The 27721-nt window shown below is 43.5% G+C and overlaps 2 protein-coding genes across 2 annotated transcripts; one reads left to right on the top strand and one right to left on the bottom strand.

Annotated features, from left to right (window-relative positions):
* Positions 1 to 7787: 7787 nt before the first annotated feature.
* FZD4 (frizzled class receptor 4) lies at positions 7788 to 13664 on the bottom strand. The gene is made up of 2 exons (XM_054269985.1): positions 13475 to 13664; positions 7788 to 12313 (listed from the first exon to the last, which is right to left on the bottom strand). The coding sequence occupies exons 1-2, from the start codon at positions 13604 to 13606 to the stop codon at positions 10985 to 10987; spliced, it is 1461 nt and encodes a 486-aa protein (XP_054125960.1). The 5' UTR covers positions 13607 to 13664; the 3' UTR covers positions 7788 to 10984.
* Positions 13611 to 14246, top strand: LOC128933200 (basic salivary proline-rich protein 1-like). Its single transcript, XM_054270128.1, has one exon. The coding sequence runs from the start codon at positions 13611 to 13613 to the stop codon at positions 14244 to 14246; it is 636 nt and encodes a 211-aa protein (XP_054126103.1).
* Positions 14247 to 27721: the final 13475 nt, after the last annotated feature.

Genomic DNA, 27721 nt, shown 5'->3' with positions numbered 1-27721 from the left:
TCCCTGTGTGCTGGCAGACCTCAGGCAGTGCTGCTCAGCCACAGTTCCCACTGGCACAAAAGCAAGCAGGTCCCTGTCCCTGCAGAATGAGGTTCCTCTACAGCTTTTGCAGTTAGAGGTTTGGTGTCTTTGAAGAGGATATGGCAATTCTGCACAAGGTTATTGTTAAGAGAACATTAAATTAAAACAAAAATGTACATAAACACATATATATATATACATAATATAAATAATACATATGCACCTTGCACTTGCTACTTACCAACTTATTATGCCTGTCCTCAGAAACAGAGGTTTCTATTTCCAGCTATTTTTCATGATACACCAAGAGGGTCTTCCCTGTACTATCTTAACCTCATAATCACTGTGCAAAAAAATGCAAAGAAAATTTCATGGCATATATAAAGTTAACACTAAAAATAACATAAACACAAAAATTGCAGATGCCAGATGCTGGATATCTGGAATATTCTGCTTATTTAAACAAATAAAAGTGATGTTTCATTGCTTAGTCCAGTGCATGCTTTTTTAAAATTTCTTTCTATCAACTCCAAAATCTGCTATGAAAGTTTCATGCATATTTCCAATGACACACTAACTGTTGTTTGAATAAACAAAGTGCATTTTCCTTCATCCCTGCCTGTTCCATTGACTTTGTCTGGAATGCCAATGAGGAACTTTTGTTTGCAAAACTAGTCACAGAAAGATAGCGATGTGAATTCTGTCCAGCAGTGTTTGCACAAGCACCGGCAGCAGAACTAGCCTGAATAGTCTCGGGAATTTGTTTCTGCAAGGTTAATGTCAGAAATGATTTATTGAGGCCTTCCTCCTGCTCGCCAGTCTGGCATCCATCAAGTGAGTAAACACACCCCCCCTCCATGGTTTCAGAGTGCTCGGAGACTGATCACTGAGCAAACACTTCATTTCAGAGTCAATACTTTGGGAGTAATCAATCAAATTGTATTTATTGCTACAAAATTTAGATTGAAATACTTTGGATCAAAAGTCAAAATCAGACGATTCTGAAGATAAATTGAAGGGAAATCCACTTTTTCCTGCTGATGCACTAAAGTTGTTCAGCAAAGCTATTGTGATAGTTGATCCAGTTAAAGCTATATTTATATTATGTAGAATAATTAAGAAAAAAACCAATCCAGTTGGTTTTGGTTTTCTTTTGTGAAATGACAGAAGTTAGTATTTCTGTCCTCATGTGTTCCCATTTCAAGAAAAAATAGGATTTGTGTGGTTTTGCCACACACTTGTGCTATGCAAATGCCTCTTCCAAAGTTTTTACCATTAAATGTTGATCCTGAGAGCAACGTCTTTTTCTCTTTCTTTCTTTCTTTCTTTCTTTCTTTCTTTCTTTCTTTCTTTCTTTCTTTCTTTCTTTCTTTCTTTCTTTCTTTCTTTCTTTCTTTTCTTTCTTTCTTCTCTCTCTCTCTCTTTTTCTCTCTTTCTCTCTCTCTCTCTCTCTTTTTCTCTCTTTCTCTCTCTCTTTTTTTCTTTCTTTCTCTCTCTCCTTCTTTCTGTCTTCCCTCTCTTCTCCTTACCAAGTGTACACAGAAAGGGACTCTTCCTTTCCAGCATAAGTGATAACTATAGAAATCTGGATTCACAGGGTCCTACTGATTGCAGGCAGAGCTCCCAGAACCAAGGCAGCCCTCAGAGAATTTAATTTATATATTCTAGTCACAGCCAATACCACTTCCCATCACTCTCAGAAGGTTTTAGGCTGTTTAACGTATTAAAGAGGAACCCGAGATAGGGGCTTGAAACTGGCAATACATCTACATCAGTATCAGATTAAGATGCAATGCTAGTTTTGCCCTTTTCAAATGCCAGTTTTAAGTGTTCTTGTTAACGTGATAACATCTTATAACATTAAGCCATAAAAATGGGTAATGGTGTTAGGCTTACAGTTGGACTTGATGATCTTAAGGATCTCTTCCAATCCAAATGGTTTCACGATTCTGTGATAAGCTCTGCTCAGACATCCACTTGGCAAACAGCTGCATCCCTTGAAAGTCTTTTGCTCTTGTTTCTTTGCTCTGCTGGCAGCTACTGACCATTCAGCTCTGCCAAGACCTGCGTGCAGCCCCCTCTGCTTTGAGCAGTGGTCCCCAGACCAGTTTGAGCACCGCACACCCTGGCTGTGTCCTGTGCTGTCCCTTTGCTGGCAGCCCTGTGGAATGCTGAGCAGCCACAGCTGGGACAGACACCTGCCCACACTCTGGGCCACCTTGGGGCTCTCCTTCTATGCTGTCCTTCTTTCTTCTCTCTCATATTTTCCTCCTGTCTCTGCCCAACAGGGCTCAGGCCCAGTTTGCTTTCGAACCCTTGAGAAAGGAGATGTCTAAGGGCTGTCTCTGTGTGTGTCTGCTTCAGATAAAAAACACTCTTAGCCAAATTTGTGTGTTGATTCAAAAAGGAGCTAGAGAACCTAGATGGAGAAAGAATTTTTGCAGTAATTTTTTTTAAAAGGCAAATTCTTTACTTCCCCTTGTGGAACAATTCTCATTCCTTCCTTAAGTGGGAGGTGGTGAGCCAATGGGTGCAACACGGAATGGGATGCAAAGTGCCAGGTTTCATTTTTGCTGTGAATCTATTCACACGGAGATTCTTCTCCTGCTCACCCTACTCTGTGTGCCTCTTTGGACCAACAGATTCTCAGACTTCTTAAAGTTTTTCTTCTGTCCCCTGGAGGCTAGTTAGGTTCTTCTACACATCATTTAAACTCCAGTCACTCTGGGGATGGTGACTCCACCACAACCCTGGGAAGCTTCTTTCAGGGCTTGACAATGAGGAAATAAACAAATTTTTCCTAATAAACAATCTAAACCTCCACAGGTGCAATTTAAGGCCACTTTCTCTTGTCTTATCACTCATGTCCCAAAATATCCACGGCAGCTGCTGAATGCTCCTCTGTCTCTTAGCTCACCATGGCCAATCCCTCTGCTCAGTAGCAGATTTGGAAAGGGACTGCAAACTCCTGATGGGAGCCCAGGATGAGGAGGGACCCGCGGGGCTGCAGAGAGCAGGTACTGGAAAGGCCACCCGAAAAAAGAGCTGGTGGCTGCGTCTCTCAGAACAAAAATAAGTAAAATAAGAATAAAGAATAAGAATAAGAATAAGAATAAAGAATAAAGTAAAATAAGAAAAAATAAAAATAAGTAAAATAATAATTTTACTTATTCTACTTACAGCCAGAATAAGTAAAAAGCAGCAGACGGGGAAGAAGGGATGAGGGCCTGTGCAGTGTCCCGGCGCATCCCGAAGGTGGCAGGGCTGTGGCAGAAGCAGACGCTGCTCTCTAGAGGGAGGCACTTCGAGAGCTCTCAAAAGCGAAACCCAGCTCATCCCACGACAAAACGATGGCCGGCTCTGCTGCCGCTGACGGGATGAATTACTGGGTCTCAGAAAAAGGTCTGCCCCTTTCCCTGCTTTGGTTATAAAAGCATTCTCTGGGGAGGTATGGATGGCTCCTCATTTCTTTTGGCTCTGCTCAGGCCACAGCTGTAGCAACAGGATTGTTTTGTAGTGGAATGGTATTATTTTTTGTCATAACTTTCATATGCTAGGGCCTCTTCAGCTGACTTTTTTCGTGTTTTGTGTATATATATATATATATACACATATGTACTCTCTCCTGCTCTGAGAAGCCTCTTCCCCATCTCCAGGCCTCTCCTGCAGCCCTCCTTTCGAGAGGTACAGTTGTGCTGTGGGTCTCTTGTGTGTGACTCTGCAAATGCCTTATGCTTTCTTCCTGGGGCTGACAGCCCTTCCCACCACTGCCAAATGGCAGCAGAGAGAAGCAGGCTGTCAGCCCAGGTTGGAGGCTTTATTTTCTGCTGTGATCCCCACAGGTCTTTTTTCTTATAAACATAGCTAGTGTGAGGCCAAGGAAGAGATTGTGTTAAGTCTTTCAAATAAACTTTTTGGACTTTATGTGCTGCTGGCTTCTGCCAAGAGCAGCTTTCCTCATCACAGCAGGGGACAGATGTCCCACTGGCCTTTTTGCCATGCTGCTTTACCAGGTCTGTTTTGTTTTTTTTTTTCTCCATGAGCACTGCTATCAACCCTCCTGTAACCTTGCCAGCCTTGAGCCTAGGGCTGAACAAGGAGAAATTTATAGAATCATAGAATCATAGAATGGTTTGAGTTGGAGGGGTCTTGAAGACCATCTCATTCCAACCTCCTGCCATGGATCTTGGACCAACCTTCCACTAGACCAAGTTGGTCCAAGACCCATCCAGCCTGGTCTTGGAACTGCCAGGGATGGGGCATCCACAACTCCTCTGGGCAACTTGTTCCAGGGCCTCACCACTCGCAACAATAAAGAATTTCTCCCTAATACCTGATCTAACATCTTTCAATTTATCAAACAGAGGGTAAGCTTTTGATTTTCTCAGCTGATGCACTTGGTGCAAACCGTAATGCATAGCCCAGAGCTGTAGAATGTGCTGCTGGACAAAGCCTTCACCATCAGCAGCTGGGGTACCTGCCCTGCTTTTTGACACGAGTGGAGGGCAGGGCTGGGGGAGGCTTCAAGCAGCTGGGGCCAGGGTGCAGCTGCCACTAGATGTCAGCCATTCCTTGCTGCAAGGCAGAAGACCTTCGAATGCAAGAAAAATCCCTGAAAAACCAAATTTCTGCTTTTCCATGGCACTCTGCTTATCATCCCTTACCAAGTACTTGAGTGAAAGTGCCTCTGAGCTTCTTAGGAAGAAAACACTTCATCCATTCAAACATTTACTGTCAGGCTGTTTCTCTGCATAGTAATATTTTAAAATTTAATATTGTAGAAGCCAAAGCAGTCTGCTGAATGATTTGCATCTATTTTGCAGGATGGATGTTTTTCCCTTTCTTGGAGTAAGCTCAGGAAATGAAAGAACCTGACAGGAAACTAGCTAAATGCTGATGGAAATATAAGATGAAGATATTTTTATTGCCAGTGTATTGACAAGCCATGGGAAATTGTTTGGGTTTTTTGTTTTGTTTTGGTTATGTTTAATGTTTTAAACCTTTGGTTTTAAAATGGACAATATTTAAGTAAAGTATCCATTTTCTGAGCCCTCCAAGTGGATCTAATTAATAAGCACTTTCCCTTCTGGATGAAAACACAACATCAAAATCAAAGTTACAAATTACAGTAAGCTTGCCAGTGCAATAATATTTGTCTTTGGCATTTAACCTGCTTTCTCTGGTGTTATACCTAACATCTGGCACACAGGGTGTCCCTGTTCCCCAAAAAAACTGGGAAAAGAAAACAACAGTTTCTCGGTGATACCTTAGCTTGTGAGTCCTCATTTGCTGCTGCTCCCCTCTAAGCCACCTCTGTGCTCTCCCAGCCCTGTGGGGACTGTTTGGTAGGCTGTTCCCAGAGCATAAAACAAAACATCTGGTTGCTAACAACACAAAGCTGTTACAACAGCTGGAGTCTGCCAGGATGTGCAGGACCTCTTGTCAGAAATCATTTCCCAGCTGCAGGAAATAGTGATGTGGGATCTATTGCACCAGCTCAGCATCAGCTGAGAGCTGGCTGACCTGCACCCATGCTCTCACCCATTCCTCTTGGTGAGGTGCAGCAGGATGGCACAGCCCTGCTCCAGCCGGGACCGTGCTCTGTCTCATTTCTCTTGCAGCCAGCACTGGCTTTGCAAGCACACAGAGCTGCTGTGCTCTCTACACAAGCTACACCAGAGTCTGGCAGTCCAGTTAAGCCATCCTAGGTTGAGAAAGAGGTGAACTCCTGGCGTATATTATGAGCCAATTAGTCCAAGCGTGCTGCAAAGGGCACTATGGAGCATCAGCAACACAGCTGCTGTGGGACTGTGTACTGGGGCATTCACCTGTAGGTGAGCAGTTCACATCTGGACTCAGTCATCCCAGCTAAAGAATCAGGGAGTCACCAACAGCCCCACTGAAGGCTTTGCTGTTTTACTTGGGGCTGGGGAAGCTGGAAGGGCTCAGGCAGTTGTCACTTTGCTCTCTCCCATTCCTACAACCTTGCAGGCAGACACAGCTCTGGCTTGATGGGGAAGATGGTGCAAGAGGGCTTGGGAAGCAGCTCCTCAGGATGATGCCTGCATCCTACCACAAGTAGTTGTACTGGCAAAGTGAAGGAGAAACTGAAATGTGGCACCATTTTGGGAATGAGTGGCTGAGGATGCAGGAGGTGTGGTGGAAACCACCACTGAAGCCAGGGACTTGGCGATACCATGGTTTCACATTACTGGAGCTTAGGCTGCTCCAGATTGCTGGCGGCACAACACTGGCCTCCTTCTCTACCAACTTCCTAACATCTGCTTTCTTAAAAGACATCTTAAAAAAAAAAATTGGCAAAACCAACCAAGTAAAACTCCAAATAAATAATACCAAAACAATCACAAAAATCCTCATAAATGTTAATTTTTTGTGAGCATTGCATACAAATACATACTTCCCTCAACAGGCAAACCAGAGTGGATTTGTCATCTTCGTGGCTTGGGGAGCTTGCTGACGATTCAGAGCCACTGCAGCAATCCACTGTCACTTCATGGGTGGTGCTCTGAGGGATCTGTGTGAAGGCAAGCACCCATGACAGAGAACAGAGCAGCCAACGTCCTCTTGAACGCCACACCTGAGGTGTTCAGGTGGTATGAACAACAGGGAGATCCTGCTCCTTCCCCCAGAAGCTCTTTGATGTTTGTTACAGTTAACAGTAGCCTTATTAAAGACTCATTAGGATAAGTTTGAGAGATCACATTAATCACCAGCCTGAGAACATTACAACGATGAGCTGCCAAAGGCATGAGCAAATCACTCATAATTACCAGTTTTAGATGCTGCTCTTCAAAACTTGATTAGCTACAGATACACAGGTGATAGTTGCTACTCTTTTTTATAGCACGCCCTCACTATTATCCACTCTAGTCTGATTTAGGTTCATATTAGAATAACATTCTGCTAATTAAATAATCTCACACACAGATTGTTTCATGATGAAGACAATTAAGTGGGTTTAAGTAATTAATATTGCATACTGTTCTGTCAGTGTCAAAAGAAACTGGTGAGGGATGCACACAAAAGGCAACTCCTTGCTATCCCCATCCATCACAACTGTGGACAGAAATGACAAACAGGAAAGAAAAGTAGAGCATTAATAAGCCTAAATTTTTAGAAAAACATGTAGACATTCAAGGGTTGAAATCCCTGAAATCACCTATAGGAATGAACTCATTTCAAGCAGGTTGCTAAGATTAGGATTTTCCCCTTCCATACACTGAACAGACTGGTGGTGATGCTGCCCTCCTCCACCATACACTCTGGATCTGAGCTCTCCTGCTTCGGATGTACGTATTCCATAACACCTGGAAGAAAAGGAGCCTTACAGGAGGTGCTGCTCTTCTCTGGAGCCACATCACAGCAGTGCTAGAGCAGCAGCAGGCCGTGTTTCTGCCTTGCCTTCCAGTTGGGCTTTGGGGACATGCTCCCACAACACCAAAGCTCCAGCTGCAGCCCCAGCCAGTACCCAGGACCTGCCACCCATCTTTGAAAGGGTTTCTGTCCACCCCATGAGCAGAAACATGAACATACTTTCACCATTGCCCAACCATGTCTTGTTCTCAGTTATTAGATCCAAACCATGCTGGATTAACCCATTCAAAGCATCCTCTCACCACAGCATGAGCATTTCAGTCCTTCTTCCTTCAGGGCAAAAAAGCACTTCCAACAATGCTGAAGCCTATTTAAGAAACAAACTCACCAAAAATGTGAAGGCTGCCAGGAATTCTTTCGTTATCCACAAAGATTAAAGTTTTATTTTGATATAAAAATTAAATAGCAAAGTTGTTTTGGTTTTTTTACAGTGATAAATTAGAAATTTACAGTACATACATTGAAGTAGATATATTTTCTGTACACCCCAAAATAATCAGTGTCTATTTCCTCAAAATTCAGAGAAAGGAGCTAAGTTGTCTGTTCAATGTAAGAGCTAAGCTTGTACCTCTCTGGCAGACGCTTGTGAACGCTGCAGTGCCAAGAGCACAGGCTGAGGGGGGAGATGGGAGCAGGGGCTGTGCAGTGGAAGGAAACGCCTGCAACGTCTGTGCTTGTATAACCACAGCAACTGCACTTCCGAGACAGGATTAGTCACACCCCTTATGGCTTTAAGCTCCCAACAATGCTGAAATGAGAGAACTTGGGAGCTGCTGATACCCGCTCTGCTTGGCAAGTGCCAGGTTTTAGGCTGTCTGCTGCGTCCTCCCGCTTGCACAGCCCTGACATGGAGCCAGGTAAATGCATGGGGGTGAATACATCAATGGAATGGTCTGATTGATGCAACCACTAATTTCACTTTGGGGCAGTACAGCGTTCCCCCATCTGCTGGGGAAAGATGTGTCCTCAGGAACAGCAGCTGGTGCCTCCCCCCAGCCCACCTCTTTCCCACAGCACTTGAATCCCTCACATGCTTTAATGGAATATCCCTCCAGGTCCCTCCTAGGGCCACACAGTGCCATCCTCATCTAGCTCACTGTGTCTCACATCACCAGGAACACCCCTCTGTCAACAGTTCACAGTGTCACAGGCAGAGATGCAAGGATTTCATAAAAAGGCACTATTTAACATTCACTTCTGTGTACATAGCAAGGTTAAAAATGCCATTTATTGAATCAGTCTACTCAAACATGGGTCTTATTGTCCAGGAGAGTATCCAAAGCCTTTCAGACTGAAGCACACCTTGAGTGAACACGACACCTTGGCACGGCCAAAGAGTAGGTTACAAAAAAGGGTCATACTGCATCCTTGCTCCTTGGAAGCCAGCATCCAGCTGCTGACTCTACATTCCTCACTGTGCCAGCAGAAAGACTGCATGATGGAGAAGCTCCGCCATCTGAAGATCTCACACTTGCAAAACTCCTCGTCCACAAAGGAATAACCAGATCCAAACACAACACTAACAGCGAGAGACTTTATGGAGAGGGTGAAAAGGCCCAGCTGGAATGTGGTGTTGGCCAAGACAGTGCTTGTGTGTCTTGAACAAAATGTGTCAAGTTGTCACTTGTTCTGCTGGAGAGGGAGCCCAACCGCAAAGACTGCCATTAGGGTTTGTTTGGGGTCTGGATTTTGTTTGTAAAAGAAAAAAAAAGTTCTCCAGCATATGTTTCGACACTGACATTGAAACAATACATGCTTCTGGGATGGATTAGCGCTCACTTCCAGAGCTGGAGTGAACTGTGGTTTGGGAAGCACATGGGCACCTGTGTGGAAAGCAAGTACTTTAATAAAGCAGCATCTGTTCTCAGCTGCCCTGGAAGATCATGGGAGCTGGGGCACCAGGGGGATGCTTTGCAGCTGATCAGGTTCCACACAAACAAAGGAAGCAAAAGCTTGGGGCACATAGATAAAATCAAATGTGTTTCAAAGAGATAGAGCATCATAACAGTGTTCTCTAAGTGCTTCTAGGATATTTGTATTTGCATCACCTTTCTCACAAGCCCCTGACACTACATTCAGCTCCCCACAGGCTGATGCCTCCTCATATAAAATAATAAGAAATGTAATGGTTTCTTTCAAACATTATTCACCAAGAAGTTGGATTTCTTGTGTCCCTTTACAAAAACTGGAAAGGTCTTTGTTGCTCCTGAGGACTGAATGCCTGCTCACATTCTGTGTGTAAATATACATTAAAAACTGTCTCCATAGCTGTCAGTGAGCAATTGAAGCATCGTTGTGAGGCAGTCAGCTGTACTGCAATGTCATGGGCTGAGAATGTTCTTTTAATTGCAACTGACACACATAATTATACAACTGATCTGTGTGAACACGAGGTTGCCAAGGAATTTAACATTTTGCTTCTCCCCAGACTGGCGTCTACAGAGGAGATACCATCACACTGAATGAAATACATTAAGACTTAATTGCTTCATGCAATGAGTCTCCAGAGTCAAGTATGTTTGCTTGGAGAAACATGGCCTTGTCTGAAGGTACCTTCAACTAATTTTTCTCTTTCCTGAAGGAAGGATCACTACAGAGTTAAGACTTTTTTTAAAGCTAATAAATGCAGCAGAATAAAGTGGTCTGCTAGAAATAGCAGGAGCACCTTAAGGTGCAGGAATGGAGGAAATGGATAACAATAATAGATGCAGAAGACCATACACAGTATCCCACCTTGAGCTGATTCCTCTACTTCTGAGGACAGCCTTGAGTAAAATTTTTTTTATAAATACTGATAGAACCACAGAATAACTGAGGTGGGAAAAAACACGGGGAGGTTCAAATTCCCACAAGGCAGAATCAACTCTCCATTCAGACCAGGTTATAAATGGCAAAAAGAATGAGTCAAAATTATTATTAGGCCATTAGATGACTCAAAAGTCATCCTCACTAATACCTCACAAAATCCTACTCATCACGGGTAAGACCTGGAAAATCCATTTACTATTTGTTTCAGGACATGATCCCTGACTGAATTGTGCAGTGTATTGGAACACCAGAACTCCCCAGGGCATAAAGACAGAATCCTCATCAAGCACTTTGTTCTCAATGCTGAACTCACAAAGAAGACATCTGACTGAGGTCCTGCTCCATCTTCTGGTAACTTGGTAACTGGACCCTAATTAAGCCCAGAATTTGGCCCTGGACTGCCTGTTCTCCATCAGCTGTAAGGCAATGAAAGGAAAACATCGTCTCACAGCTATGGGCTACAGCACCTCCATTTCTAAAGAGTTCAAGACTTAAAAAAGGAAGATAACATGTTTGGCTATTTCACAGCTTTTAAAGCCTCCCTGGGCTCTGCTATTTTGGGCAGCATGGTTTATGGCTATTGTATCTGCAGCATGATCCTTTTGCTGTTTATTCTTTAAGGCTTTTTTTTTTCCCTCCCATCCCCAGACAGGTTGTGCAACCATCCCCCTACTCTATTCCCAACATTTACACAGCAATGTTTGCACATGATCAGTCCTTCACAGGAGAGCAGTCAGAGCAGTGGGATGCTGTCCTTTTCTCATACCACGGTCTCGTTCCCTTTCCCGGGTTTCACCCAACCGTCCGCTCTCTTCTCCCGCTTCACTTTCCCTGAGTTCACCAGTCTGTTGGAGCACTTCTGCCACGTGTGCAGAGTTTTGGCTGACCAGATCCACATACCTGATGTAATACCCACCAGAAGGGACATGAAAATTTTGAGCATCTCCACTGCCATATTGGAATTATCTGCCGAATAGCGGAAAATGGCCCAGTTGGAGATTTCATAGAAATAACAGGCAATGACACACGTTGCTGGGACTGTGTACAACACTGAAAAGACCCCAATTTTGACCATCAGTCTTTCCAGTTTGTCAGTTTTAGTTCCATCTTTCTGGAGATTAGACCTGATTTTAAATAAGGCCACGAGTCCCGCTGCAATGAATAAAGTCCCGATGACCAGGTAGGTAAAAAGCGGAGCCACAACGAAGCCTGTCAGCGCATCCAGGTTCTGGTTCCCAACATAGCAGAGGCCGGTGAGCTCGTCTGCATCCACAAGTCTCATAATCAAAATGACAATGGTCTTCACGGCTGGGATGGCCCAGGCTGCGATGTGGAAGTAGGAGCTGTGCATCTCGATTGCTTCGTGGCCCCACTTGAGTCCCGCAGCCAGAAACCACGTCAGTGTCAGAATAACCCACCAGATGGAGCTAGCCATCCCGAAAAAGTACATCAGCAAGAAAATTATCGCACATCCTGTGTTCTTAAGACCTTCTTGGATAAGAACAGGTTCTGCTGCCTCTTCAAAATCACAGGATATCCTTTCCCGGCCCACAGTTAGCCTCACAATATAAGCAATGCTATAAATATTGTAGCACATGCTCAAAAATATGATTGGCCGCTCCGGGTAGGAAAATCTGGATGAATCAATCAGGAAGGTCAGGACTGTGAAGGCAGTCGAGATGAAGCAAAGACTGGCCCATATGGCCATCCAGATATCTGTGAATTCCTTGGCTGACCTGCTGTACAGACCAGCGTCGTAGCCGCACTTCAGGACGCAGCTCAAGCTTCTCTTCACCCAAATGTACTGATCTGAGTTGGATCCCATGCCGTGGCACTCTTCTCCAGGCTGCAAGGAGGTCTTGCTGTGAAGGGGAACCTCTTCGTCTCCTGGGCCCTCCATGCACATGTGGTTGTGATCATTCTGGGGTGGGAATTTGCTGCAGTTTAGGGCGTCTGGCCAGAAAAACCCAAATTCTTTTAAAACAGGTTCACATCTTCTTTTGACAGAGAGGCACATGCCTCCACAGGGACCTATGGGGATGTTAATCTTCTCTGTGCACATCGGCACATAAACTGAACACAGGAAGAACTGGAAGAGAGAAACAGAAATCACAAGTGTTTTGAGGGAAAATGAAACAGGTTGCAATATAAAAAGTTTTCTTTTTTTACCTTTTTAGCAGTAATATTTGGTCCCTTGCCTTAAAAAAAGGCCAGGAAGCAGCGTAAAACAAATAAACCAAAAACAATAAAAACAAAAGAGAGAAAAAACTCAACAATGTTGTCTTTTTTCAGTTCAAATGTGGTCCAAAGCCAAAGTCTGAAAATTTTACTCCCTAGATTAGCTCCATGTAAACCTGGCCCATCAGTTCCAATGAAGCAAGTGGGATTTAGCCAGATTTAAACCTCGAGGGCACAATTTAAGAAAGCAGAAAACCAAATTAAAGGGGTTCAAACAAATACATATATTTGTTCTGAGCATTGCCTGGATATTTCAGCTAAGAAACAAATAGGAGGAAAAAAGCATTTATTGAAATACTTCGGTTCACGATCCTCCCAGAAAAATGGTTTTTATTTTACAATAAGTTCACGTATGCGTTTACTACAGTAATAAAATATTGTAGTTTTCTCGTCTTTTGAATAATAGCAATTCAGCGACGCGACACCGTGAGAGGAATTGCGTGCTGACACGGGAACTCTGCCCCGAAAAACAAGCTGGGTTTTGTTTGAGGATATCCATGCCCGTGGGGAGGACAGGGATCCTGCCATTCGCCTGGGAAAGAAACTTTGGCGGTGGAGCTGCCGGCGGGGTCCCGAGCCGCCCCAGCTCCCCGCGGCCAGCCCCGCTCGTTCCGCACGGAGTCGGGCGCGGCACCTGGGGCACGGCCGGGACGGAGGGCAGCGGCCGGGAGAGCTCCGGGAGCCGCCGCAGCCTCCGCCAGCGGCCGGGAGGGGAGCACCGCGCTGCGACGGGCGCTCCTCGCCGCGGGCAGCCGGGACACCGCCGGGACACCGCCGGGACACCGCCGGGACACCGCCCCTCCGCCCAGCGTGAGCCGCGCTCCCTTCCCAGCCAGCCAGGAGCGTCACAGCGAGGCGGCGCGACTTTCCCGATGGGTTAGTACTGATCCGAGCAGGAGGGGATGAGGATGGGGTGCTGCGGGACAGCAGCCGGCCCGGGGACCGCACGGCCCCGCCGTGTGTCGTCCCCACCTCGCCCACGCGCCCAGGTCCCCGCAGAGCCCCGACGCACCTGGAGCTGGCTGGAGCAGCCGTACTGGATGAGCGGGGTGAAGGTGGTGAGCTGCAGCTCCGCGTCCGCCTGCAGCTCGTGCCCCACCAGGTTGGGCATCTTGGTGACATTGTAGCCCAGGTTCTGGCACATGGCGATGCGGATGGCGTCGCAGCGCCGCTCCTCCTCGTCGCCGAAGCCCCGCGCCCCGCCGAGCAGCCCGGCCAGCAGCACGGCCAGCAGCCGGGCGCGGCCGGCCGCCCCCCCGCCATGGCCCCCCGCCATGGCCCGCAGCGGCCCCGGCCCCGGCCGCGCCGTGCCGCACGGGCCGGCTCCAACGGGGCGGGCCGGGGGCGGCTCCGCTATTAAACAGCCGCGCCGAGAAACGGCCCAGGGGAGGGACGCGCCTCACGGCCCGGCCCTCACGGCGCCGCCGCCCCCGCCGCGGGAGCCCGCCCCGCGCAGCGCCCTCAGCGCCTCCGTGCAGAGCCGGACAGGGCAGGGCACGGGTCCTACCTGCGCTTCAGCCTGGCACCCGGGAGTTCCCCTCCGCTCCTGGGGGAGCCCCGACCCTCACCCCAAGCCCGAGGAGCGCACTTGCGCAGGCTCCATCTCACCGCTCCGCGCAGGGTCCCTTGTCCTTGGTGACCCACTGCCTGCATTCCCCTCAGAAACCCCCGGGAATACCCGTCCGTGTCTCGTCTCCCCACAGCAGGTCCCCCCTCCTGTCCCGTGTGGGCAGTGCCCCTGGGAGACATCGTCATTACCCCCTGAGCTCCCACCGCGAGTGTAGGTCCCAGGGGCTCCCCATGTTCGGCTCCACAGGGATAGGGGAGACTGAGCCCCGTGCCGCAATCTTCCCCTCACTTCTGGCCTTTTTCCAGCCCTAAGTGCTCAGCTCTTCCACTGTGTAGTTAAAAATATCCGGGGTGGCTTTCTAAGCTGCTGTTTTGTCTTCTCAATGGGTTAAACTGCACCACTAGGTCACATCTGGGCTGTAGCATTGTTTGTTTTTTCATTGGGGCCATGAAACGTGTAGGGCACTGCTAGGTACCTCCTGGCATTTGTATAAATCCCTGTAAAATAAGTAAGTGTGGATGAAACATTTGTGAATTTGGGAGGAAAGGGCTGGGTGATTAAGCAGACCTTTAATATGTCAGCAGGAGTAGGGATTAAGAGTAGAGAAACAAGACTCACGCTTAAATTCCCTTGATATTATTTACACCTGTAATAAAATCTAGTTGAGCTGGTTGTGCCTTTAGCAAAAATATGTCATCTATTAATGAATTCTTTGTAAAGCACTTTGAAAATATTTGAAAAGCCCTGGTTAAGCAACCTCCTCCTGTGTGCACGCAGCAGGTGGCATGTCCATGTGCTCCTGAGGGTGTCTGTCACAGGCAGCCAGGCCTGAGAGCCCCTCGGGGCCTTTGCTGTTCCCCATCATTCCCCAGCTCCATTGGTCAACAAGACTGCGACTAATGGCACAAGCCTCCCCTCAGCTATTGCTCCTTACCCAGCACAGGACTGTAAATCACAGCAAAACCCGTGCTGTGAAGTGCTCTGTGCTCGCTCACTGCGTGTTTCCCCTCTGAGGCTCTGTCCCCAATGGAGTTTCTTTACCTCAGACAGAGGGGAAGCTGTGTGTGAGCTGTCCTGGGACACTGCAGAGATTGATGGGCATTAATGTGCTTTCCTCTAGCAAGATGGTGCTTTAACTGAGGTTTTGTGAGCGTAGGTATTTACAGAGCTCTCATTGCTGTAACACTCTACATCTAGCTTGAATAAACAGTGTCTCTAAACTCACAATATCCTTGTGAGGCAGACAAGTAATATTATCTTAACTTTTCAAACACAGAGGCAGACAGTGCTCCAGTCCCAAGGTCAGTCAAGGAGCCTGCAATGGAGTCAGCAACTCAACCATATCATACAAAGCCCATATTTACCTGCAGGCATTGGTGTCTGCACCCAGCAGTGCTCAGCTGCTAATCTGGGTGGGTGATAATGCTGTGAACGCACACGGTGTGCTGCACATGTCCACCAGGCTGTTCCCAGCACTGCCAAGTTTACTTTCCCTAGAACAGGGAATGGGTGATGGGTGCTCCCCATGCAGTCAAACACATCAAAGTAAGAGGCAGGCTTCCATGGGAGAAGGTTTTGATTGGAGTTTATTTTGTTTCCAAATTATCTAGGGAAGAAGGCTAGAGGGAGAATCATAGTGACCTTAAAAACTATGCATCTTTGTCTCAGCATATGAAACCCCTTTTCATCTGCCATCTCCTGCTGTAGTTAGGTGCTGAAGCAGAGTTTGCTGCTGCTAGAATAAGGCCTTTACCTAATTCCCATGAAATAAACGACCTACTGCATATTCAGAAATTACAAAGCACAACCCTTGGCCCATGAACCTAGTCCTTGGACTAGGTAAAACTACAGTGGACACAAGTAACTTTGTAGAAGAACTTCTCACCCCCAAAAAACCTCCTACCACTATTGCCTCTTATTTGAGAATTCAAAATAAATATTAGAAAGTGCTACACTCCTATGTTTGCTTTGGAAAGTCTTTTAGATAATGGGAATTAGTTTTGAAAACAAGAGAGCTGTGAGAAGCAGTGGCTAATCATATGAGAGGCTGGAGTTGGAAAAAATGGTAATTAACCTGCTTTGAACCTTATGCATATAACAGTGATTCAATGTCACCATGATAAGCATGTAGCTATCATTATTTTTAAACAGATCAGAATAGGAAAATTTCTGGATAGAACTAGTGGATTTATAGATTCTTGGATTACTGGGCAGTGTGAGACACTTGCCTGAATCTGGCACAGAAAAAGGTGTATTCCTTCCTCAATTATTGATTGCCTGACTTGCAGCATATTTTTTTATAAATTTGATTTTGAGAGTTCTTTAGTTAAAGGATCAGCAGGCTCCCTTACAATTATTATTTATTGTCACTGCCAATAATTACATTTGGTTTCTAGTCTGAGTTATCCTCAGCTTCCAGCCACTGACTTTTGTTCTACCTTTACTGGACAGGTTGAGAAGTCATTATTGAGACTAACCCTGTAGGTTATGTCAGGCTGTGATTAAGTTACCTTTTGTCCTTTTTTAGTAACCAAAATAGATTCAATTTCCTGAGTTTCTTATTGTAAGGCATTTTGCCCAATTCTTTAATCATACTTTTGATTTTAAAGGTGCAAGATTTTGCCGTGCTGTTTAAATACCACTTTCAGCCCAAACCACCCTTTACAGTATAAATAGATATGTCTGAATTAGTAGTTGAAACACCCTTGGTCTCTTTAGAGTCAGCTAAAGTCAGGATAGACAGACACTTGCAGAAGGCAGCTTACATAATAGGAATGACATTAATACAAAATCCTACTTATTATTATCTTGGTTTTAGTACTTGCCCCCTACATTTGTATGTATTTTTTTTGCATATTTATTAAAGCCATGGGTGAATTTTTACACAGTGAAAATAAATAATGCTTACCATGACCTCTGAGTCTTCCACTGATTTGTAGGGCATCAAGGAAGGTTCATAACTCTTCCCTGAACGTTTTCAATGCATCGATATTTGCCTGAACTCTAGTGGTAGAACATTCAGTTCTCAGCTCAGCTTTCCCACTGGAGGGATACTCATGTCAAAGGCTCAGTCCTACAAGATGACCTTGCTTACTCCTCCAAGGACATGGTCTCTTCCCCTGCATTGCAAGGAGAGCCAGGACCAAGGCCTTGCAGGCAGATTGGAGAAAGCTTGGGCATCTGTTTGGTTTTCTAAAAAAATGTGGATACCACATTAGGATGGGATTATTTTAACCGAACATAGATGTCAGCTTTTAGTCAGATGAATTTCATTCTAGAAATGCCTCTTTCTCTCAGTTGACTGTAAAAGGAATGTAGGATGACCAGCTCAGAGGTGAAAGCTCTCAAAGAGGTGTCTAGTGCTGCATGAGAACAGTCCCTGCCTCCCAGCCAGTCTCCTGGGAACTGATGACAGAGAATACTGATATTACCTTCCAGAAAGTTATTTTAAAGATCTTGTATACATGTCAAATAAACATATAAGAATTTTAAAATGTATAGCTTCTAGAGCAGTTTTGGGATACTGAAGATTAATTACTATTAGTTATGTCAATGATACTATTAGTTATCTCTATGAGAAGAGATATCTATTTTTTCAATATAGAACAAAGATGACTGTTGAACCTGGCTGTTACCTGTTTTGTTTACTGACAATTCCACAACTTCTATCAAGTAACAGAATTCTACCATTAATGATCTTTTAGTCTCAATTTACATAAAACAATATTGTCTTTGAACATCTGTCCATTATTTTTTTTCGTTTTGCATATTTTATCACATACTTGTCATTCCTTTTGGATTTATATTCATTCAAATCAGTGTTTCCTTCATACTCTTTGACATTTATGCTTTTATTAAACTTAATTAGCTTTATAATGTTAAAATATTATTAAATAATTAAAAGAAGAATTTCCATCTGAATTCCAGCTGCATTTTTTTTAGTCAGGACCTTCTTTCTCAAAATCAATATAAATCAATCACCTACTTTATTCAATGATGTCTTTGCAAGTATCTAGCAATAATTTTAAATAGTTTCCTAACTGCCATTCACAAGCTCAAAATAAGTTTTCTCCCTTACTTCTGTACTTCATGAGGCTGACTCTTTTAAAGCAGGAAATACATATATTCCCCTCTTTGCTCTTATCCATTATCATCAGCATTTCAATTGTCCAGTAACAATCAGAAAGAAGTGGTATCATCATGATTCTTCCAGTGAACATGGCTCTATCAGAAAACATGGCTATCTCAGAAGAAACCCCAGTGCAGTCAGCTGAATATGTATTTATGCATGTGTGTATATATATAGATATGCAAATATATTTACACATACAAATGTCTGGGGGTTTATATATAAGGTATTCATAGAAACATTACGGAAACATTAAAGCTGAGGAAGATCAATAAGTGCAAGCATTAACCCAGCACTGCCAAGCTAAAACCACCACTAAACCACGTCCTTAAGTGCCACATTTACATGTTTTTTGAACACTTCCAGGAATGGTGATTCCATCACTTCCTTGAGCAGCCTGTTCCAGTACTTGATCACCTCTTCAGTAAAGCAATTTTTCCTGATATCTAATCTAAACCTCCCCTGGTGCAACTTGAGGCCATTTCCTCTTGTTCTGTTGTTCACTGGGAGAAGAGACTGCCCCCCACGTGGCTTCAGGTAATTGTGGAGAGCAGATGTAATATGGGTGACACCGGTGCACAAGGTGGTGAACATTGGGGCACTCGTATTCAATGATGTGGAATCAACCAACACTGATCTCAGTGGGGCAGGACTTGTCTCAGACTTTAAAATAAAATGTGTATTGTGTGCATATTTACCTGCCATAGCGCACTGCAGAATCCTTCTGGGCCTGACCCAGTGGGATTTGGCTCCTGATAGTCTCCGGATACTCTGTTTAAATTTCTACCCTTGGTGCCTCCATGTGAGCCAGCTCTCTGTGCAGAGGGAGACCCAGACAATATCAGCAGTGTGTCTAGAGCACAAATCTCCTGACAGGCTGGGAATCTGTGCTTTCATGCAGTTATGGCTGCAAGTTCTTTTAAGTACTTTGGTGAAGCTAAGCTGTGACACAGATCCCATATCTAGATTCAGCTGTGTAATTCCTTGCATGCCAATTTGGGTCAATAGTTGCTCCATGACCCTTAAAAGTCAATATTTGGTTTGCACAGAGACCTCAGAATTTGGTTTTATAGCATTGTAAACAGGAAATTTCAGTGCTACTTAATATGCATAATTTTGAGAAATCCTTTGCATTTAGATAGCATCAAAACATTCAACAATACAAGAGGATTTCTCAGATGATGGGTGGGGTTAGAAATCCAGGTGGCACAGAAGTATCACACACAATGTTCCATGGGAAACAGGAAAAATAAAAGCTGTCCATAAATCTCATAGGATGAAAGATGCCTATATAAAGGCCACTTAGGTCACCTCATCTATGTGTTAGTATTCTTTTTTTTTTTTTTTCACACAGATATTTCTCTTTCTAACTTTAAGAATAAATTTAAAAAAAAATTAAACAGTTTTCCAAAAGCCTATTTCCTCATATAATTCAGACTTCTCTAACCAGATTAGCAGAACAGGCAAGGAGCTGTGAGGCAATGTCACTCTCAGGATCTAGTGAGGCAGAAACATTTTCACAATGAGTTTTTCATAGTTTATCCACATTTATAAAATTTTGTGCTAAAATACAAATCCCACCCAAAAACCCCTGCCCTCTTCCTTTGCCTGATTTTGACAAACTTCTCAGGAAAGCTCTGCTGCAGAGATACAGCATGACCAGTTTCAAGGACATATCTTCCCTTTAGGAAAATTAGTAGACTTTTTGCCATGGTGAAGGCAAAAATCAGCATGAACTTTGGAATTAGTGTTTTTGTCTCTCAGAATGACTTTCAGTTTAAACTACTGCTCACCATTACTTCTATAGTGCTCAGAAACTCACATTTTGGCTTGAAAATGTTGACCTTATCCACATTGACCTCAGCCCAAATGATTATTTTTTTCTGGAAATTGATGAACAGTTTTCTTAGAAAATTTTTCAGAGATCTCTTTTTTTAAAATGCTCAGATAAGTCCAAAACATCTTGGGTTTGTAGCTTCAGATTTGGCATGTGCAGGGTACAATTCTGAAGGAGGGATGCACTTTTTGTAGTGTTTGAAGAAATTTCATTTCACAATAGCAAAGTAGCCTGAAAACTTTGGAAATAATAGACTAATTGCTCATGTAGTGTGGTAGATTTAGCTGTGGTAGAAAATGACAGGCTGAGTTCTCCCTCCCTGAGAGGTCATGAGTCTTGCTTTATAAATAAGGCTTAGTTTCCTTTTTGCAGAGTCATCTTTCCCACTAAACCTTTCTGCATCCTGTTTTGCTTTAATTCTATGGCAGCATCAGAGGTTATTTCCTGTGTGTTTGTTGTCCATAAGCAACATTGTACTTGGCTTTTGGTGTCATTTTGCACATTCTGTGAAGCAAATTTCACTGGACCTGACTTAAGAAGGACTCTTTCGTCTTCATGTGGGACATTGAGATAACTTACTTCTCTTAACTCACCCAGGTTGCACTCAGCCCTGGTCTTCACATCCAGCTGTGACCAACATCACAAAAACATGCTTCTGAACACACGGTGACAGATTTTTTTCAAATCATCCTATAGTGCTTTCTCCTCAAATGTATTAACCAAAAAGTAAACAAGAAAATTTCAAATATTTAAATTAGTTTACTTATTACCAAATAAGTAAATATCAAGCTTTTGAGCATGGATATTAATGAATTAATCCATTATATTTTTTTGTCTTTGGAAATTATATCAGGCTGAGATATAAATCCCTCAAAATCAAAGCTGAGATGGTAGGTTTACTGTTATGCTTCAGCCGGTTTGCACTGCTCCAGTGATACCATGACGAGCTGGTTTAATCAATCTGTTATTGCAGGCTGAAAGCTGTTCTGTGTCATTGGAGCAGCACAGAGCTGTCAGGCGTGTGATGAATCTGGCCACAAATCTCAAAAGGTACTATTTTTCCCCATTAAAAAGGCTATGTGAGCTGATATGCTGTGTTTAGTTACATAACAGCGAGTATTGACTTGCAGGGCACGGCTGGGGAAAAAACCCTTCTTTGTATTGTGTTAGGCAGGCAGTGGGGTCATTCTCCTGGGAAAGAAACTCGACATCTGCCAAGAGGTGAAGTTTGCTGCGTGCACGTTGCTTTGGTGGTGCCTGTGAATGCACAAAGGAGGGAAAGCTGTCCCGGTGAGGATACGGGCTGCTGGCAGCGCTCTCTGGAGCCCGTCACGCACCGGTAACGTGCCTTCAAGTTATACACACCACTGCCTCCAGGTCCTTATGGAATCATAGAGAACTCTAAAATAAGCAACCGTACTTGAGTCTTCCAGTTCTAGCTGGACTGCCCAGTTTACAGTGGCACTATTCTTCGCTTTGTGGGCCATTTAAAACACAGTTACTGAGTGCTAATTATTTCCACATTCCTGTCTCCACTGCAATTCTTTTATTTTTTTTCTAACTTTCAAAAAACTTTTAATTTATTTTGCTTTTTTTTCTCTTTAAATGATTACAGAATGCATTCAGCTTGAGAGCTGTGTAATTATTTCATTTAAGGAGATGAGCTTTTGTTAATATATTTATACACCCATCATGCACATAATTGCAAAAGATATCTACTTTACTCTACTTTCTCTTCCAGGACAGATTATTCCCCTTTCTCACAGAGACAGACCTGCTCTTCCATTAACCATTTGTATGTGACATTCATAGGTTTTCTTTTTCTTTACCCATTCCTATACCCTTAAAGCAGTGCTGCATTCACAGGAAGACAAACATATAAATGTCATACCAGACAGTGAGAAGGACTGGTTAGGCAAGTCTTTGGCAAACAGGTTTCCTAATTTCTATCCAAGCTGGCAAATTAATCATATGGATTACTGTTACACAAACCAATGGACTTTCAAATTAGTCTGAGCATAAATAATGCCATTCTGTCTTGTGCAGAAGGCTTTGCTGCCATTCCACATTTGCTTTGTGTTCCTTGCATGCATACAGGTGCTTACGTGGAGTGCAACCCACCTTACGCTTTGTACCTATGTTCTCTTCTTCTGACTCCCTGGCAGGGCAGGGTAGGTCCAGATACTAATTGTTAGAAAACTAACAAAATAAAATAAAGAGTGCTGTGATGACAAGGAGGGGTGGTGTGACCACGAAAGGAAACAGATCAGCTTAGTTTGGCTTCAGCCGTGAGGGAACCGCACCCTTATTCTTTTATGCTGTGCTGATCACGGTGGTATTTTTGCACTGTACTGAGGTTTTGTTATCAATGGAACTAGTGCTGAATTTTATTTTTATTATTACTGGATCTGGAATTTGAGTATGTACTGATCTTTCATTCTTGGCCAGTGTAATTTCTATTTGGAGGCTGACAATTCATCTATTTCCCCACAGACTCATACATTAACTTAGAAAATAATGAGAGTTTATGTGAATTCCATTTTTCTCAGGCATTTTTATTCCTGGGAGAGACTTCCATGGGCCAAATTACCATGAAAACTATTTTACCATGATATTTCAGTTCCTTACAGTAAAAGTTCATACCTTTTAGCTTTTAGTACTGTTGACACTGTACACACATCCTTGGGGAATTATGACAAATATAAAAAGAAAACTCCTAAAAATGTGCATAAAAAAACACAAGAAAACTGCCATCTAACCTAAATATTCCCCAAGTAAAACTAGAACAAATTATTTCTCAAATATGAAAGCTTTAGGCCACAACTGGACATGGTGCTGTATTGAGAGGCAAGGTTATTATTCAATTTTTGACATAAAACCACTTCAGGTATATGAAGAAGTTAGTTGAAAAGAACATCAACACACAAACAAACCCCTTTGCTCTTATCATATGGGGCAAAGCAGTGAAGAACTGGGTGCCAAATTTAGACAAAAGCCACTCTTGCAGTGCAGCTGGTTCCTGAGGCTGGGCTGGAGTGACTCCTCCATGTTTTAATCCTGGAGGAAAGGCTCGCAAAGGCTCTCTCTGCCACCATGCCAAGATGACTGCAGTGGAAGGGAACCACTGCCGAGGCCAGTGACCCTCTCTGTCCTGCCCCAAACCTGCCTCTCCTTCCTGTGCACCTGATCTAGGGATGTAATTTTGATACGTTTTGAGGGTGCTAGGTTTGTCTCTGTTGAATACCATGTGGGCAAGACAGACAGAAGGTAATTGAGAGTCCAGTTCAGATCTAAGGTGGCTGCACTGGAGATGCTTCACTCTCCCTTGACTACCAAAGGAGCTCAGGATGTGGATCTAATTCCTTAGCTCTTTCAGGCAGCTGGGAAAAGGGAGGAGGAACTAACATAAACTCAAATTAAATTGGGGAATGAGGATTGAGGAAGAATTTATACAAGAACTCTTGGGCAACAGTACATGACTGTAGGATAAATATTCTTCAGCCTGACTAAAGGATCATTTTAACATCTTTATTGTAAGACTCACACATAAAATGTAAAAACATGCCCCTCCAGGCTTTGAATGATGAAAGGATGAACTGGGTCCTAAGAACATGATTTCCGTAAGTAAATAGCCAGCATTTCCAGAGATAATTTGTTAAGTACACACGAGGGAAAAGAAGATTTCAAAAATCCCCTTTTCAACTTTTTCCTTCTGGAAAGTTGTATTGGTAAGAGATGGATTTACTTTCTTCAGCTAAACCAAATTAGATGCAGAATGTTAAATGACATTTGTTTTGTGACAATGAGCTTCTGGTGAGCCTGTAAGCTCATAGATCTCTTTTTTTGGATCATCAGTAATTATAACTCCTTCATACATTGGTAAAAGCTGCATACTCTTTTAAACTGGGCTATTTAGCTAACTTAAAATTTCACTTCATCATCTGAAAATATGCTTTTCTGTTCTATTTTTACATTTTTCTCTCTAAGCAGAGGTGGATGCAGTTCAGTGGGTGTGGGAGTGCCAGGAGGAGGTACAATTTCTTGCATGCATTATGATTTCCCATGTGAAGTTTGCTTAAGTTCTTCTATGAGGGAATTCACTTGAACTATATCATTTGGGCTAATCCTTTTTTTGGCACTGTGACAGAATTTGGACATTTGTGGACATCAGGTCATTAACCACCCTTACTACCTTCCTTTTAGGGGCAGCATGCTCTCCCAGCCAGGGTTGTATCAATTCCCTCCTGGGCTTTTGACTGAAGAGATCTGTATAGAACATTAACATTTCATTTCTTGTCCAAAAAAAGAGCCAAGCAAATTCTTCTATTTTCTATAAATAGGATAAAGAAGGAAGGTGCTTTTCTGGTGTGGGAGGGGAATGTAGAACGATACCATGTCTGACCAGTTACCTCATCTCTATGCACAGGCATATGCACATGCACACTGAGCTCTAGCCAATGCCGTGAGCTTTCTGCTATCTTCAGAGTGCTAAAAACAGTATAAAAATATCAAGAGAAGCCTTCCAAGAGTGACATATATCAGGCTGCAAAATCACTTTTCCCAGGGAGTGATGAAAGCCCTATCATTGACGTTATGAACAATAGTAATTATTAACACACGGTGTGCACGAATCTGGACGTTAAAGGTTCTGCAAGACATGCCTTCAAGATGTCACTGCCATGCAGAAGCATGGATGAAGTTTTGGGCCTTGGGCCCAGAGAGCAAACCTCCTCTTAATAAAGAATTTACAGTCAAGTTCATCTCTTCTAGCTGGGTCCACAGATACTATATAGCCCCCACAGCATTTGCTTACAATGAGAAAAAACGCTGGAAAATACTGTCTGGAAGACAATATAGGTAGGGCCAAAGAAATTACCTATTACTTTTACTTTACAAGGGGATTTTTTTTCAGAGACACAAAGTTAGGTGTTCAACCTGCACTGAAATCCAATGAAACGTGAACATCTAACTCCACAGGGTTTTTGAAATACTGACCCCAAGGTGTTAGGTCCTTCTCCTGGCCATGCCAGGGTTAGCATGCAGGAAGTCTCTGCAGGAGATGTCTGTGAATGAGATCAGAGCTCAACCATAAAACAGTGACAAAATCATCTGGTGCACACAGAGCTGTTCTCAGTGATGAGTATTTAACTTCATTATTTCTGTGATTATTGCATTTTCCCCCCTTGTGTTGTTTCTGCTTTATCTGCAGTTTTTATTTTGATTTGTATTTTATTATAATTTACTTCGCTAGTTCTCAGTCTATTTACAGAGAACAAAAGAATGTAAAACAGTAGAATAATAGTGTTTATTTTCACAAGTTTGGACTGATCAAATAACTCATAAGTCCCAAAGTGGAACCATGCTTGAGGTAGGTTAGGTCATCTCAAGTGTGGGGAAACAAACAGAAATATCCTATTCTTTGCTATTGTTTGTTGTATTTATGCCACTTGAGAATTTTAACAATACCACATATATAAAACATTTGTTCTTACTTTCTGCATTATTCAGAGTTTTCTCAAGGCTCTTTGGTGCTTTTTTTCCTGTGATGTTGCTATGCTTTAGTGACTTTCTCAACTAATTGAGCAGTAAGTTAGAAAGGGCTTCTAGGAATGAGCCAGAGGTGCTGAAAAGAAGGTTTTGTCCTTTGAATGCTTCTATGTTTAAAAAAATGTTGAGAGTTTTAACTAGTTTGCTTCAACTTATTCCCTTGATTCTTGTTCATATGCACTGACAAACCTTGGTCTAGCAGAGAGGAACCAACCAACCAAGAATCTGATGATGCAGTCCCATCGAATCCACAATTGTTTTTTACACTGCTTTGATTTTTGACAGGCGGTCCAAATGTGGATGTCTAAAGCTACCGACCTAAACACAATACTTCAAAATCTCATAGTAATCATGGGTGTGCTGTTTCTTTGATTTGCAATTTAAAGCACTTTCAAGGCAACTGGCAGCAAAGTTGGAAAATAAAGACAAAGGGAGTGGCTTGCCTCAAAGAGCCTCCTCTGAGCCACTCACTCTGCTCGCAGCTTTGGATATCCACAGTCCTGCTGAAGGATGATGCAGTTCATTAACCCAGGATAACATAAAATCACTGCCTATTTAAAAATATAAACCTGAAAAATGAAGTAGTTCAGCAGCTGCTGCTTAGGCTGTTGAATTCTACTGCTGTGACATCCAAGTGCTGGCAGCACGAGTGGTCGGAGTCCTGAGGCTATTTCAGCATGAGCATTTGACAACTACATAGCTGAAATTTACTGTTCATTATTCTTCTGGAAAAAAAATCAGGCTTAAATGGAAAGTCTTTTCAAAAGTGCTGAGTTCTTAGAAGCTATCATTAATTTTCGAAGGAGCTGTTGGGTGCTCAATTGCTTTAGAATAATTACATTTCTGTCTGTGGCCTCAGCAGCCCAACTTGATGGACAGCGAGTTTTATTACAGAAACTTTAACCACACTAGAAACTCCAAAAGAAAAAAAAGACACCTTCTGAGTATTTTCTTATGGTCATGACTGAAAAATGCTTGTGTTGGAAGAATAAATAAAGTCTTAATAATGACCTCAAAAAAGTTGGGAATGGCAAACAAAAGGTTTTGTTTGAGGATGTCATCATTCACTCCTGTCTCCTTTTTCTCTCCTGTTTTCTGAAAGATCCTTGGCATTGACACTGCTGGAAAACAGCCCACCACTCACTGCTGCTCCTGCAGGCAAATAACAATGACTGGCTGGTATGTGTCCTACTCAGGGCCAGACCTCTCTGTAACATATTGATCTCAGATATCATTCAAAAGGCCCCCAAAATGTGCCAGAGAGTGGAATCAGCTATCAGGCGTCACAGAGAATAGAGGTGCAGAGCTCTACTTCAGTTCTTGGAGCTCTTTAGGAGTGGAGACCCATCTGATGCTGCCCCTGAGCTCCCTGTGCGCAGCAGCCCGGAATCCTAGCTCCTCCCACCCTTCCCACTCATGGGCTTGGAAAGGTGATTATCACCTGCATGTTTGAAGGCTGCTGCCCCCACCTGGCGGGCAGAAATAAAGGACGTCCAAGCTATGTGGGACAGGTCTTTCCTGACTGTTCAATTTGGTGAAGAGCAAGATAAGAGGATGGGAGAGGAAGGACATGAACTCCAGACACAGCACTGTGACTGTAGAGCACAGGCAGCCATACCTTTTGATAGCACCAGAAAAGATTTAGGTCCGTTTGGGTGGTGTAAAGCTGTTTTGTAGTGGTTCCAGTCAAACAAAGGTAGGGACTAGACAAGGGAGTTTCAAGCACAGGAGCATGCTGAGGTACCAGGATGATGCAGGACTGACTTTTGCATTCTTTCCAGAGCTATAGAAAGCACTCTCCTGGAGAGCAGGAGAGCAGAGAAGCAGCAGCAGGGTCACAGTTGCTGTTTTGGGCTGCTCTTGGGATGGTGTGTCCACGTGCACTGCCTCTCATTCCTTCTGTAGTGAAAGTAGTGGCTTAATTTAGCCTTTAATGACCAATTCTGTCACCTGATTTAGAAAGGAGAAATCACTGTCTCCAGGAACAGCAACACCATAGGCTAAATACAGTGGAAGTACAATTCAACTGATGCCAGTAGCATGAATATGGCTCAGTGTGTCATCTCTTGGTTTGGCCCACAGAGTCTGTGTGGTGAATGTTATGATTTTGTTTTCTTAGTTTAATCCGCGGTACCTCTGTAAGAAAGACTGCAACATTTAGATCTGGAAAAAAAAA

Source organism: Melozone crissalis, unplaced genomic scaffold (assembly GCF_028551555.1).
Source record: "Melozone crissalis strain CALT ecotype California unplaced genomic scaffold, PUWL_Pcris_2 ptg000008l_1, whole genome shotgun sequence".
Lineage (NCBI taxonomy): Eukaryota > Metazoa > Chordata > Aves > Passeriformes > Passerellidae > Melozone > Melozone crissalis.
This window is presented reverse-complemented; position numbering and strand designations above follow the sequence as displayed.

What these genes read in the sequence shown, in the direction of transcription:
- FZD4 (XM_054269985.1), bottom strand. Translation starts at nt 13,606, where the DNA reads ATGTGCCAGAACCTGGGCTACAATGTCACCAAGATGCCCAACCTGGTG. An exon ending in GCTGCTCCAGCCAGCTCCAG is followed by an intron (nt 12,314 to 13,474) that starts GTGCGTCGGGGC and finishes TCTCTCTTCCAG; the next exon opens with TTCTTCCTGTGTTCAGTTTA.
- LOC128933200 (XM_054270128.1), top strand. Translation starts at nt 13,611, where the DNA reads ATGCGGATGGCGTCGCAGCGCCGCTCCTCCTCGTCGCCGAAGCCCCGC.